Source organism: Petaurus breviceps, unplaced genomic scaffold (genome assembly GCF_028583685.1).
Source record: "Petaurus breviceps papuanus isolate PSGF00001 unplaced genomic scaffold, PetGlider_PUasm1.0 64, whole genome shotgun sequence".
Classification (NCBI taxonomy): Eukaryota; Metazoa; Chordata; class Mammalia; order Diprotodontia; family Petauridae; genus Petaurus; species Petaurus breviceps.
Window position 1 is genome coordinate 3,243,503 of NW_027186428.1, and position 15,863 is coordinate 3,259,365.

At 40.0% G+C, this 15,863-nt stretch overlaps 1 protein-coding gene across 1 annotated transcript; it reads right to left on the reverse strand.

Moving 5' to 3' along the window:
• Positions 1-5,352: 5,352 nt before the first annotated feature.
• ATP5MJ (ATP synthase membrane subunit j) lies at positions 5,353-14,264 on the reverse strand. The gene is made up of 4 exons (XM_069103812.1): positions 14,133-14,264; positions 7,082-7,205; positions 6,570-6,593; positions 5,353-5,763 (listed from the first exon to the last, which is right to left on the reverse strand). Exons 2-4 carry the CDS (start codon positions 7,203-7,205, stop codon positions 5,726-5,728), a joined length of 186 nt encoding a protein of 61 aa, XP_068959913.1. The 5' UTR covers positions 14,133-14,264; the 3' UTR covers positions 5,353-5,725.
• Between the last annotated feature and the right edge of the window lie 1,599 nt (positions 14,265-15,863).

A 15,863-nucleotide genomic window follows, 5' to 3' on the forward strand; every position in this document is an offset into this window, starting at 1 on the left:
CTAATGAAGTCATGCATTCCTCAAATGATCAAAATTTTAAGTGTCCCATAGAATGGAAAGAAGCCTACAACTGGAGCCAGAAGGCCTGAATTTGAATCATGGTTCTGCTACTTAACATTTTTTCCCTTGGGCCTCAGTTTCCTCCTCTCCATAAAAGGACAATGAACCAGATGATTTTCAAGTACTTTCTAGATTTAACAGTTTTGGGTTTTTTAAGCCCATTTTATTTCCAAATCTGCATTTGAGAGGCCTTTTTTGGATAGAAGTCACACCATATGCTCTCTCTTGAAATGGTAGATTTAGTTGGTAGCTGCCCACCTCCTACTGACCCCAGCACCCCCATTGCCATCTTACCCCATCAAGTGTTTCATATGACAAAATTACTCCACTGGTTGTGTTTTTTATTTCCTGACTCCAGGGCCTGTGCTCTATTCATTGCGCCACCTAGCTACCCCATTTATTTCAACAGAATTCTTTTGCCCTGAGCAAAGAAACTAAGCAAATTCAGCCAAAATAATTAATTCATGCCAATTTATGAATGTCAGCCCCAGAAGTACTTGCATTGGGAAAAGTGTGTGTATAATCTTTTAGAGGTGAGAAAGATCAAGATCACTAATTTCAGAGTCTTAAAGATCTGGGTTCAGGTCCCTGATGTACCCACCACTGTGTTCACCAAGTCACTTTAATTCTTTGGGCTGAGGGCATGACTAGGGAAAGATTCAGAAGATTCTTCTTAAATGTGATGTGCTGATTCTGAGCCTTCACCTAAGGAAGCTGGCTTTGTTGAGTGCCTCTGGGTCAGCTCTCTTAAATTATTCCTATTCTTCCTGTCATTTCTCTTCCTTCTGTCCTGAACCTAGAGATTCTCTACCATCTCTAAGATTCTTCTCAATGGCAGAGAGGAAGGCAGTCCAAGTGGTCAAGTTGCATATCCTGTTTGGCCCTTCTTTCTCTCGCTGCTAATCTCTATTTTTATCTCCCACACTATTAGGTACAATTCTGATCTTCAAATCAGTAGGATAGGGTGCTACTCTGCTCAAAACCACATGGTCTTGTTTCATTAACTTGCCTTTTAGTTGGTAAAGTAATGACAAGTTATTTTGGTTATTTTCTCAAAGAAAAACAAATGTACATACTTTCTTTGACGGAAATCTTGGAGTCTAAGATAACACAAAACTACTGCAATATACTAAATGGAAGAGAAAACGCAGAGTTGAGATAAAGGGTAGATTTTTTGGGGGGGGGCCTTTTGGAGGGCAATTGGGGTTAAGTAACTTGCCCAAGGTTACACAGCTAGTTTTGGTTTTTTTGGTGTATGGGTGTTAAGTGTCTGAGGCCTGAACCAAACTCGGGTCCTCCTGACTCCTGGGCCAGCGCTTTACTCACTGTGCCACCTAGCCGCCCTAAAGGGTAGATTTTTATGAGTTATAAACACACAGTTATAGCTATGCCTTCCACACTATGACTTTCCCCATGGTGGCTTTGATATATCCTAGGTTGGCATAAGAAATTAAATGGGAATTTTGGGGGAGTTTTATGGAAGCCACACAAAGGCCAACAACAAACAGAAAAAGTTTAGAAACTCAGAAATACATAAAATATAGTATTGTATAGTAGCAACATATTTTACATTTTAACACAATAATTCAGACTTCTCTGGTATAAAAGGAGGGCCAAAAAAATCTTACTCAGATTTTCCAGATTGCAAGGGCACTGAGTCTCACCCCCTGAAATATGAAAGGGATAACTATACCTGGTTAGCATCCTGTTCTCATGCCTCTTGGTGGCAGGGAAGTTCTTGAAGGTAAAAGTGAAGGCATGCAAAAAATACCAAGTTAAAAGTGCTTTGGGCAAATAACCCCTAACAAACTATTTGCTTTAGCTAAGTGTAGCAAAGCTTATGAGGGCAAAATAGTGTCCCATTGACCGGTGGATACATGAACAAACTGTGGGATCCTTAAGAAAGAATATATTATTGAACTGCAAGAAGAAACTCAAAGAAACATCAGAAAAAGTAATATAAGCTGTTAAGAATTGTCTCATTTTGGGGCAGCTAGGTGAATAGAGCACTGGTCCTGGAATCAGAAGGGCCTCAATTCAAATACGGCCTCAGACACTTAACACTTACTAGTTCTGTGACCCTGGGCAAATCCCTTAACCCCAATTGCCCTGCCTTCCCCTCCCCCCCCAAAAAAGACACACAAAAAAAGAGTTGTTTCATTTTGGTATCTGTATCTCCGGTGCCTAACACTTAATACTGTTGACCGGTAAGATGTGCATGGATTGATTTGGAACAAAAAAAGCAGAATCAGGGAAAACTACAATAATATAAATTAAAACAACTCAGATTAAATGCAATGGCCCATATTGGTTCCAGAGGATCAGGGAGTCACATTTTTATTGTCTCGAAAGAAGAGGTGGGCAGTTGTAATAGATACTAAAAACTGCTGTATGGAAAGGTGAAGCAGATTGTAGAGTGATAGGAAGCAATGCAATGAGTTCCTCTGAATTAATCTCTCACAGATCTAGAAAATGCACCAAACTAAATCCTGATGGGAAAATCCAGAAAAGGTCACAGTGAGTCCTTCATCCAGCCCAGCTTGGTACTCAGAGGTCTTAAATAGGGCACAGAGAACAGAGCATGCCAGAGCTCAGGAAGACACTATAGTCCAAGAAGAGGTCTCAAGTCCATACTTGGCCACCCCTAGATCCCAACAGAATGAGCTATTATGGTGGCAGGAATGCCCAAGGCATAAATGCAAAACAAAATGATTCTGAGACATCTATAAACATGGCTTTATAAATACCAAACCAACTTGGGGACAAACTCAACTAGAATTTAAGAAGTGAGGCAAGAGTTTTTTAAAGTTTTTATAAATGGGAATGCTTGAGGAAAAGATAAAAATTGGAAATGAGTGATGTAAGAATTGGAAGGGGAATTATAACTTGGCACAAGAGGCACAAAACCTTTCCCAAACTCCCTGAAAATTTGAATGGACCAAACAGAAGCCAAAGACTCCATGAGATAACAAGAAACAAAAGCGATGTCAAAAAATAGCAGAAAACGTAGGGTACCTCATAGCAAAAAATAAAGAAACCTGGAAAACAAGTCAAGGAAAAAAGTTAAGACTCACTGGACTTTATGAACACTATGACCAAAAAAAAAAAAGAAAATTGCCCACACCTCTTAGAACCAAAGGATAAGATGGGAAAAGAAAGAATCCAGAAATAAGCCAAAATCCAGAGCATCCGGGTAAAGATAAAAAATACTGCAAATAGAAAGAATTGAAGCACAGAGTCACATTCAGGACCACACACAATATAGCAACTACAGTATAAAGCATCTTATATACTTCCCTGCTCTCCAACATGTGTTGTAGCAAGCAGCAGAGAACCTGGAATACACATTCCAGAAAGGAAAGGATATGGGCTTACAACCAAAAAGCATTTACCAAGAAAAGCTGGGTATGCTACAGGGGGAAAATAGGAATGAAAAGAAATACAAAAAAGTAAATATGAACGAACAATAATAGAGAACTAAACAAATGATACATTTTCCCTCTGATCCTTATCATTAGGGATCATAGGAGTCTAACTGGACAAAATCTGGTAGTACTTCTGTCTTGACTGTAATAATGGAGAGGGGAAGAGGATACATAGAAAGGGAAGGGAAAGAAAGGTTAGGAAACCTCACAAAATGGGGCTATACAAAGAGACATCTATACAAATGAGAGGGTGGGAGAGCTGCAGACATTTGAACATCACTATCACCTGAACTGGTCAAAGGATGAAAAACACAAAGTGGGGTACAGAAATACTTTTCACTTAACAGTGAAACTGGGAAAAAGGCAGGAATCTACAGAAAGGTAGATATTACTTTTAAGTAAAACTTTTTTTTTTTTAAAGCAATTGGGGTTAAGTAACTTGCTCAAAGTTACACAGCCAGTTATTTTTTTGTGTGGGTGTTAAGTATCTGAGGCCAGAACTGATTCCGGGTCTCCCAACTCTGGGGCTGACGCTCTTACTCACTGTGCCACCAGGCCGCCCCAGCAAAACAAACTCTTAAATTTACAAAAATATTTATAGCTCTTTCCAAGGGGTCAAAGAATGGGAATCTGAGGGAACGTCCATAACTGGGGACAGAATGAACAGGTTATAGTACATGAATGTGATAGAATACTATGGTGCTGAACTCCTACCAGGGTTAATGGCCAAAGAGGATGCCAGAGGACTAATGATCAAACTTGCTACCCACTTCCTGATGGATAGATGACTTAGAATTCAAGATACAAACATTTTTTAGAACATGGATAATGCGGACATTTCTTTTGACTGACTATACACGTGTGTAATGGGTTTTATTTTTCTTGTTGTTTTCAATTGGTGGTGGTGGAGGATTAGGGTAGCAAGGTAGATCTTGGCTGATTAAAACACAATTATCTTTTTAGAAAGAAAGAAGGGGCAGCTAGGTGGCACAGTGAATACCAGCCCTGGAGTCAGGAGGACCTGAGTTCAAGTCCATCTTCAGATACTTAACATGTACTACCTGTGTGACCTTGGGCAAGTCACTTAACACCAATTGCCTTGCCTTCCACCCTAAAAAAACAAAACAACTTGGGAACTCTGACCAATACAAGGAACAACTACAATTCCTGAAAACAGTATGAAACATGCAGCCTACCTCCTGACAGAGGTGATGCACTCAGAGTGCAGAAGGAGATATGCTTTTTAAAGAAAGAAATGGTCAATGAGAAATTCTGTTTTGCTTGGAGTTTTTTTTTTCTTGCTTTCTCAATGGAGGATGAGTAGGAGGCAATTTTTTGAAAATAATATGTAATTTTTTAAAAAGTTGCAGCATATTGATAAATAAAGTTGTATTTGTTGGGTTTTTTTCCTGGTCACAATTTGGGTGGGGTGTGCAGGAAGGGAATATAGTGAAAAATGATCACAATGCAAATAAAAGCATCCATAAACTTTTTTCAGATAAAAAGATTAAATGTTATCTAGTGAAGAAGTCGAAGTACTGTACACATTCAGTTCACGAAAGCAAAAGAAGTAATCTTGTAATCCTGGATGACATAGTATGTTTATTTCCCCTCTAACATTTAAATTTCTCCTATATCAGCTAAACAGTAAATTAAACAAATCATAAAACATATATATGTGTATATATGGGGGGAAGGGAGAGAGAATTTATTATGGGAAATGAAATTTTGGGGTTCATGGTTTTTTGTTTTCTGTGTGGCCAGTTAAACATATTTTCAGAGAAATTTCTCTCCCTCCTTAAACCTTTAAGACCAAACCTTATTAGAAACTCAATTATTGAGTCCTGGGGTAAACCCCAACACTAAGTTTTAAGCAAGTCAAGATATTTATTGACATCACTCAGTTCCTCTAGACTTACAAAAATTTGATCTTTCGAAAAATTTTAATCATTTTATTTTAGAGGTAATTACAATTAGTCTACCAGATACATTACAAAACAAATGCTGAATCTGCAGTATACACATAAGATCAAAGTTGTGAGAACCAGATAAAAAAGGGATATCTTAATTGAACTGGAACACAATAATTTCCTTATATATATATGATTTTATTTCATTGAATGAACAAAAGCCTAAAGGTTAACATAGGAAATCTTTGCATCCTTTCTTCTATCGTCAAATGCCCAAATTTACAGCCAGCCTGATGTTTCACATTATGCATAATCCTAAAGTAAATCCCGTTAATGATGTCCATGAGCAGGAGCAGCTGAACCTGAACCTTTAGAAACAAAAATACAGTAGAAATTGTACTGTAATTCAGAAAACAATACAAAATAGATCGCAATTTGATATTAAAGGAAGCAAACATAAAAGTAACAGGAAATAGAAATGTTAACTTCCTATTACAAAGATCAAGTTTTATATTAATTTCAAAATTATGAAAAGGTTTTTAAACATTCTATTTCCATATACCTTTGCCTATGTGAGATAGCCAGGGTAATAATTTATTAACAGTCATAACCGAAACCTAGTAAAAGCACTTCAATTTATCTAGCTCCTCTGCAAAGTTTCTCTTTCTCCTTTTGCTATTAAAACAAATATTCTGTTCAGAGTTCAAATAATCATAACTTTTTTGGCTACTGGAAAATTATGATGGGAAAGCAGAAAATATGCAGGACCTGGCTCTAATCAAATAAAGGTAATTTCACCACCAAGTTTTGAATTAAATATACTCCATTATCAGTAGTTTATTTAGAAGTGATAGTATGATTTAACTACTGGCTTGAGTCCACCCTCTCCAACCTCCCAATTGCTGTTAAATTATCAAAGATTTTGGATACCACTCAAATTATTATGTAACTTTCTTTGACAATTTCAAAGAAAATGTTTAGGACATAAAACAGCAAAAACTGCCTTGAGAATTCTACTTTACTGCAACTACATGTAAAACTCAAATATGATATTCTGAATAATTCCCTTTGCATTTTACATATTTTTTGAAAACTTTTGCTTCTACAGTATTAAAAATGTTATCTTAAGAAAAGGAATCCATCCGTATTCCACTCCCTTCCCCAAAAGACTTACCTTTTAAAGCTTTGCTTTTCTTATCTAAAAATTAGAACAACATAGGATTAGTCTCTGTTATAAGCTAATTTTTTATTCATTACTTCCAATTAAGTAATAACCTGTCACATAATTTTAATGTCTTAGAAGACAGAACACTCAAGAATTTTAGTTCTTAACTACTTAATGTAATATATAAAATTACTAGGTTTTCCAAAACAGGAAAACCAGGAAAGGTATAAACAATGCTTTCCAAATTTTGTATTTTAAAAGGCTTATGTCTTCCTTACACCCAATTAGCCATATCCAATAGTTTAAAGGTCCCAAAGCAAAATGTTTTCCAACACAATATTTAAGAAAGATATAGCTGTCCAATATGCTGAATATACCCCTATTTAATCTGAAATGAATTACTAAAATCAAGGTTTGTATGAGAATTAGTTATGCCAATCCCTGACTCCCCACAAGAATTCTTTTGCTTAACACTTTTTCTCCCTTCCCATCTCCCAAGAACCAAACATAATGTAACTTACCAGCACTTCTGATTTTGTAAACAATGTACCCCATCACACCCATTCCTACCCAGATCTCCTGGTAAACCTGGGTATAGTAGGGCTTCAGCGGTGTCCAAACATTTTTCATTAAGTACTGTAACATCTGAAAATTAACAGTAGCAGTAAATTTAGGCATTTGACACTTCTAAAAGTTCAGATTATTTTTTCTTCAAAAAATATTTATTGAGTCTTCTAGACCATTTTTCCTCATTCCCCCCCCCCCAGCTTTTGGGCTTCCAGATCCTTTCCACTCTTTCATAAGATCCAGGTTGATCTCTCCCCCTCTTTCATAGAAGGTTCCCTGCTCACCCTTACGGTTCCCTCCTCTGAATTTTCAATAGCACTTCGTATCTCTGTCATCCATAGTGGTATTTAACATATGCAGTCTTACAATGTTGTTTCATAGAATCATATATAACATTCCAGAATCAGAAGGGACAGAACACTGAGGTCTAGTCTAAGCCTTAACCAGGGCATGAATCCCGCTTAAAATACTTTGGATTATGGTCTGATCAGGGAGAATAAAGGATGGACACTAATACATAAAGGAAAGAGGCCTGGATTTTGAGTAAGGGAACTTGGGTTCTCTACTCTGGTGATCCTTCTTTGATCTGGTCAACTGTCTTAACCTCTTCAGTTTCTTCCTTTATAAAATAAAGATGTAAAAAATCTCTAAGATCCCTTTCCAATTCTAAATCCTATGATTACTTTCCTTGCTACAAAAATATTTTTACTAAGGAAATCTAAAATTACAGTACTTTTTTATTTGGGGGAGGCCAGTTTATTGACTAATTTTTATTTAAGTTCTGAGTACACAATCTAGTTATTTTTGTGATTTGGTAACATTAATTAATACTTTTTAGAAGTGGGTTGACAACTTCTAGGGCTGCATCCCAAAGAGATCATACAAATAGGAAAAGAACCCACATGTACAAAAATATTTATAGCAGCTTTTTTTATGGTGGTCAAGAACTGGATATTGAAGGGATGACCATTAACTGGGGAATGGCTAAACAATTTATGGTATATGAATGTAATGGAATACTATTTTGCTATAAGAAATGTGGTGGACTTCAGAAAAACCAGGAAAGACTTATGTAAACTGATGCTGAGTTAGGGGAGCAGAACCAGGAGAACATTGTACAGTTACAGCCACACTGTGCAATGACTAACTTTGACAGACTTGGCTCTTCTCAATGTTCTAAGACAACTCCAAAAGGCTCATGATGGAAAATGCTATCCACATCCAGAGAAGGAATTATGGAGTCTGAATACAAATTGAAGCATACTATTTGCTTTCTCTTTTTTTGTTTTGTTTCTTCTTTCTCATGGTTCATGTCATGTCATAATTCTTTGCAACATGATTAATGTGAAAATATGTTTAATGTAAAAGTGTATATAGAGCCTATATCATATTGCATGCCATCTTGGGGAGAGGGAGAAAATCTGGAACTCAAAAGCTTGTGGAACTGAATGTTGTAAACTAAAAATAAAAAAATTTTAAAAAAGAAGTGGGTTGATAAGAGAATTATCACAGGCCAGAAACTCACAGTTACCTCAACTCACTGAATGACCTTGGTCAAAACCACTCCCCTCTGGGTCTCAGGTGCCTCATTGTAAAACCAGGGGATTAGACTAGGCACTTTTCTTAATATTCCTGTTAAGATTTTAGGGCTCTTAAAGTACCAAGTGCCTCCTGTTTTCAGGCCTGGGGTCAGGACAATAAACAAAGATATCATTTCCAGGTCATCTCATGCCATATAGCTTGTTCTCCATCTGCTCCAATCAAGAACCAAGAATTTGAGCTCCCATCAATATGCCCCCAGGGCTCTGAGTGGTGAATATTCTGCCATATTTTACTGGTCTTAGGCCCACCACCACTACATAGCCATCTCCATGTCATCCTGCTAGAGGTGTTAACCATCCCTTTTCCCCTTCCCACTCTACCTCTGAGGATAATAATCAAACTAACACTACCAGTGCTGGAAAAGGCTAATCCATCATTTGCCCTCTGGCCCTCACTATTCCCAGTACAAAACCCTTTTCTCTGGCCACCACTTTTCTAGTAGTATGAGTTTCCCCCCCATTACAAAGTAAGCTCTACTGGTTATCTCCCCTGTTTATACTTGTACCCCCCAATTTAGCAGAGTTCCCTCACTATTAAGCTCTTAAAATTTTTTCCATTCATATATATATTTACATTTGCTTTTTTTTTGGAAGGGGGAAACACAGGGCAATTGGGGTTAAGTGACTCGCCCAAGGTCACACAGCTAGTAAGTGTTAAGTGTCTAAGGCTGAATTTGAACTCAGGTCCTCCTAACTCCAGGGCCAGTGCTCTATTCACTGTGCCACCTAGCAGCCCCATCCATTTATATATTTATTCATATAAGTGAATATCAGGTTTTCTGGTACCTTCATTCAAACATTCTGTTCAGAGTTGAAACAACCATAACTTTTTTGGTTGTTGGGAAATTACAATGGGAAAGATAGTGCACACAGTCCACCACTGAAATTCATTAAAGAAGCTCAACTTTAAAAAATGCAAATAAACTCTCCATCTAGGGCCACTCGTTTTAGTATTCATTACTTTTATCAGACTGATTGCTAGTCTAATAGTGGAGGTGGGGGGACTGGAGGGGTAATTTTCAAACACAAGGCATTTCCAGAAGGAAAGACCAGAGGTAACTCTGAGGAGAAAAGAGAAAGGGGTGGCAGATGGGGGTGGGACCTGTAGGGTGTAACAAGCAGAAAGTGGCAAAAACAAATAAAACCCTTCTCTTTTGAAATTCTAAATAAAGCTCTTGTATCACTGAAAACCCCCTGCTTGGAAACAAAACACTTGTGTCTCTTAAGAGAATATGCTACTGATGGCTGTTATAGTGGAAACTGCAAACTCCCATTACCTTCTGCCTTTCACTGATCTGTATGATAAAGTGAAGGTATAACAGAAAGAACCCAGCTTCCAGTGTCTACCCAAAAGTCAATGAACTTCTCTAAGCCTCAGTGACCTAATCTGTAAAACAAAGTCACACCACCTGCCTCACAATTGTGTGAGGAAAGTCTATGGGCTGTTACTGTTAAACAATCGGGTTGGCCCCCAGATGAAGTTTTTTTTCCAGTCACTGTCACTCACTACAATTTACTAAAGCATAAAAAAGTCACAATTTATTATTAGGAGCAACATAGTGACAAAATTGTGAATCCTTAAAACACAGCATTGTAGTTATTATGGGGTAGTGAGAAGACTTGTAAATAGGTGTCAAAAGACTGGGTTTTAATGCCATTTCATTGTTTAACCTTAGGGATGTCAGTCCTTACGGTAGTGCAGGCCCTCATCACCTCATACCTCAATTCCTGCAATGGTCAGCTTGCCTCAGGTGTTCCCAATTCATTCTCCATTCAGCCACTAAAAGTGATTTTCTTAAAAACACAAATCTGCTCATGTCACCTCCCTACTCAATAAACTGGTGGTTTCCTACTGTCTCCAAAATGCTCAAATCCCATCATAACCTAGCCTCCTCCTACCTTTTCAGTCTTCCTATACCTTACTTCCTGATACAAACTCTTACATCTAGGGACACTCGCCTGCTGCCTGTTCCATGAACAAGACCCTCCAGATCTCTCAGCTCTGAACATTTTCTCTGGCTTTCCCCCATGTCTGGAATGCTCTCCCTCCTCCACTCTGATGACTGACCTCCCTGATTTCTTTTAAGTCCCAACTAAAATACCAACTCCTACAGAAAACCTTCCCTGATCCCTCTTAATTCCAGTGTCTTCCCTCTCTTAGTAATATTCCTTGCTTTGTATATATTTGTTTGTATGTTGTCTCCACCATGAAATCGTAAGCTCCTTGAAGGTGGGGACTTTTTGCCTTTTTGTATCCCTAGTGTTTAGAATAGTGCTTGGCATATGGTGGGTGTTTAATAAATGTTTACCTCCGATATCCAATCAGTTACCAATCTTGTCATTTACATTTTCACATCCTTTTTTTTTTACTCCTATATTAATTACCAGTAACCTACAGTATTATAAAAGCCACATTGGTTTCTGTTTCCAGTCTCTAGCCCCACTCTAACCCATCCTCCAACAGCAGCACTCCGTTGCCTGGAACCTCTGTGCACTGGCTAGGTGTGTGTGTGTGTGTGTGTGCGCTCTATCTTGAGTTCAAGAAGTAAGCTCATTCTTCTGTTCTAGAGTTCTTCAATTTAGCTTCCTATAACTTCTAATTATTGTTCCTAATTGCTGAGCTTTATTGACTATAAAATGCTTTTTCCTAAACAATTATCTCTGCCCCAGACCCCTCCACCTCCCAATACTATCAATGGGGAAGCTACTCAGTGACTCCATCAGGGTCCCAAACAAGTATTTTATTACTATCATACCATGCTACATTTTCAAATAGCATAAATCCTCCCCAGGAGACAGTCTTTCAGATATTTAAAGATAAACCTGTTATACTCTCATTAAGTTTCTCACGCCTCAACTGTTCTTCACAAGACATAGTTGTGACTTTGGGCTGTAATAAAACTTCAATTCCTGGTGTCATTTAAGTCTTCCCCTTATCCCTCCCAACAAATTGGCCCTTATATACACAATCTTAACCTAGGAAGGTAGGAATTATGTTTGCTGAAATGGCAGCAGTCATTTATGGAAAAGCACAGTTCAGGACTACAAATTACATTTACCAAAACTGATCCTTTTACCTTAGCTTGAGTTCCCTTTGCTTTTGTAACACAGATTTAAAGGTGCAGTGGAAAGAATGCTGGTTTGGAACTAAAGGACCTGGGCTCAAACCAGGCCTATGTGACCGTAACCAGATACCTTGGCTCCTCAAGCATAAAATGAAGGGGTTGGATTTGATGATCTCGAGATAAATTTTTGAATTAAATATTTGCCTTTAGGTGCCTTCAACAAAAAAGATCTCTGGACCACGGATTGAAGAGCTGGAAGGGACCTGAGACCATTTAGTCCAATCCCCTCATGTAAATGAAGAAAACTGAGATCCAAAGAAGTGATTTGCCCAAAGTCACACATTCAAGAAGAATTTCACAGAAATCATATATTTAAAGCTAGAAGGGACTATCAGGTAAACCTTTCCCTCCCTCTCTGAAATTTTACAGATAAAGAAATTGAGGCACAGAGAGATTAAGTGATTTGCCCGGGCCTTTCTAAGTTTACCAAGTCTAGTGCCTGGGAACTGGGGATGCAAAGACAAAACAAAAGGCAGTTCTTACTCTCAAAGAGGGTATATTCTTGTATTTTATTAAGGAGATAAGTTTACAAAATGTAAGGCAGTTGAAGGAAGGAGACAATAACACCAGTGGGCTCTAGATAGGCTTCCTGGAAAAGGTGGCAGATACATTACACTTTGAAAGATGCTATACGGACAGCAGGGCAAGGATTAAAACCCAGGTCTTCCAAACCAAGAGAAAAAGATGGGGAGTATCATGAGACACCTTGTTTGATTAATTTAGATATTCCCTCTACTGCCACATACTACAATTCATTGGATATCTCCACATTTAATGATTCTTGAATAGATCCTTCCATAAATCCAACTAGAAGTCTATTTTTAGTCATAACTGCTAGGTGATGGGCCTACCTCCTTTCCAGGTCATGCTTTTGAGGACATCTCACCACGCTTCTCAACAAATGAAATAATGCATGTAACTTCTATGTAGGGGTTCGTTATTAATGTTAGGTAAAAGACGTCAACCCCACAAACAAAGAGAGTTAGAAGGGACCTCCAAGGTCATGCAGTCCAACTCCCTCATTTTACAGGTGAGATTTTCCCAGTAAAGTCAGGCGGTTTGCTTAAGGTCAGTTAAGCAGCAAGCTTCAGAGGTGGGAGTTGAACCCATTCCTGTGCCACTCTTTCTGCTCTACCAGAAGGGGTCCCAGTGGGCCAGCCAGGTGGCACAGTGACTAGAGCAAGGACCCTGGTGTCGGGAAGACCTGAGTTCAAATCCAAGTCTCAGACAGTTGTCACACTAGCTGTGTGACTTTGGGCAAGTCACTTAACCCCAACTGCCCGGCCTTCCTCTCTCCAACCAAACAAAAAAAAAAACAAAAACCAAGAATGGGTCCCAGTTAATCATGGAAGAAGCGTATGGAACACCAACATTACTAGGCTGCTCTTGAATTCCTGGAAGACCTTTACACTTGGAGAAGTATGGACTGTAGTCCCAGGTATCCCTCCAATTTCTATGTAACCTTCAAGGCATGCCTCAGCCTCTCTGGACTTTAGATTCCTTCTCTGTAAAAAGGAGAGGCTCAACTTTCTTTTTAGTATGGATAAATAGGCCACCAAGGCCACTGTTTCAGGTTTGGAAAAGGTAGGGCCAAGGTGTTCCTTAGCCCTCCCGTGCTGCTGCCTTGCAGATCTCCCTCCTATCCCTACTTCTGGTTCTCTCCCTTTTTCCTCTCCAATTTCATCTCTCCACATCCTTGCCCTCTTCCATCATCTATCATCTGTCTCACCTCCACCTCACCTTGTCATCCCTTCTTCCTATCCCTATTCCCCAAAGCTTTCCCTTGTACCCCCCCCATTCTTTCTCTCCTTCCTCCCTGTTCACCTTCTTTGCTCTTCCCTCCTCCAACATCCTCCTCTCTGGTCAAAATGGAAGCTGCTTGAACGCAAAGGGCAGTTGTCTCTCATCTGTATGAGATCAGATCCTGTCTAGGACATTTAACAGCTGGGAGACCTGGGACAAGTCACTTAATCTGCCTGCCTCCTTTTTCCTTTGCTGTAAGATAGGGAAAATAATAGCACCTACTTTTCTAAGACGGTTGTGAAGACCAAAGGAGACAAGAACTGTGAAGACTACTCATACCACTCCCCCCAGCCCCCCACACACTGTGATGACTACTGATCCCCCCAACACACAGACACACACTCCGGAAGCGCGGCCCAGCGACCTTCCCCGGCCAAGCAGGTCCCGTCCTTCCCCCTTCTCCCTCGCACCCCGCGTCCGCCGCCCCTGCATCCCCTGTGAAGGACGCGCCGACCCCTAGGGGGTTCCTCTCTCACCGTGGCTGGCTTCTGCAAGAACGGCCGCGCGCGGGGGCCTGGGCCGGCAGCAGGGAACAGCGGAAGGCCAAAGGCTCGGAAAGGTGACCCCAAAAGCCTGGGCCTCGCGGGGAGTGCTGGGAAAAGCGGCCCAGGGAGCGCCGGAAGGGGAGGGGCCTCGCGATTGGCTGAGAGCGCCGGCCTCCCGCTACAGCGCCGCCCGGCGGCGCGCGCCGACGCTACAGGGCTCTGGAGGGCCAAAGTCCTGGGAGGAGGGATAGGCAGGCACAGCTGAGAGCCACAGAGACCGGCGGGCGGGGGCGGGGCCTAGGGGAGGGGCTTGGCCTCGAGCTAGGGGAAGGTGGACCCGCACACATGGCCCTGAAACGAAAAGACGTTTGTCCAAGGTCACAGTTAGGAGAGCGTTTTTTGAAACAACTCATTCACTACCTTGTGCGCACCTGTGCACCCCCCCAGCCCTGTCCCCAAACATCTCCCCCTCCTTCCAACTCCTAGTGTCCCCCTCTTCTGTTTGACTTGTTCAGTCGTTTTCAGTCGTATCCGATTTGTCGTGACCTCGTTTAGAATTTCCATGGCAAAGATACTGGAGTGGATTGCCATTTCCTTCCTCAGGAGATTTTACAGATGAGGAAACTGAGGCAAACAGTATTGAATGACTTGCCTAGGGTCACACAACCTAATAACTGTCTGAGGTCACATTTGACTCCAGGCTGGGTACTCTGTTCACTGCGCCACCTAGCTGTACTCTAGCGACTTTGCATATATTTATTCATTTTATATTTATGCCCATTAGAGTTACACCCTACCCCTTATGTAAGCTGCTTGCAGAGTTTTTTTTTCACTCTTTGTATTTGTGTTCTCAGAACAGACTCTGCCACATAGCAGGAGGTCGATAAATGAGAGAGTCCTGGCCCTTTGACTCTTCTTGCTACTAGATTATGCTCTGCTATGCTCTGATATACTTACACTATCTAGGCAGTTAGGTGGCTCAGTGGATAGAGCACTGGACCTGGAGTCAGGAAGACCTGAGTTCACATTCAGCCTTGCTAGCTAGCTGTGACCTTGGGCAAGTCCTACTCTGTTTGCCTTCATCTTCTGGAGAAGGGAATGGTGAATCATTCTAGGATCTTTGCTACAAAAACCCTATAGGGTGTCACAAAGAAAAGACTGAACAAGATACTGCTATTACACTATTCTATACTATGCTATGTAAAACTATCCTAATGTGTAGCTCTCCTGTACTAATGACCCTACAGTCTTTATTTTTACTGAAAATTGAGTTAGACATTATAAAGAACTTGGACATTTCCAATAGTATATAAACCATTTGCGAAAACAGGCAAACGAGTCCTAACAAATTCCTTTCATGGCTCAATTATGGTTTTGGTTCCTAAACCAGGAAAACCAAAAACAGAGAAAGAAAACTACAGCCCAATTTCTGAAATGAGTATTGTTGCAAACATTTTAAATAAAATACTAGCATAGAGATTACAGAAGTATATCACACAGATCATACAGTATGACCAGGTAGGACTTATGCCAGGAATACAGGGCTGATTCAATATTAGGAAAACTATCAGCATATTTGACCATATCTGTAAAAAAAAAATCAACAAAAATCACACAATTATCTCAATAGATGCAGAAAAAGATTTTGATGAAATGCAACATTCATTTTGTAGCAGCAAGCACCCCAAGCATCCTCAGGGAGGCTGCTCACACAGGTTCTTG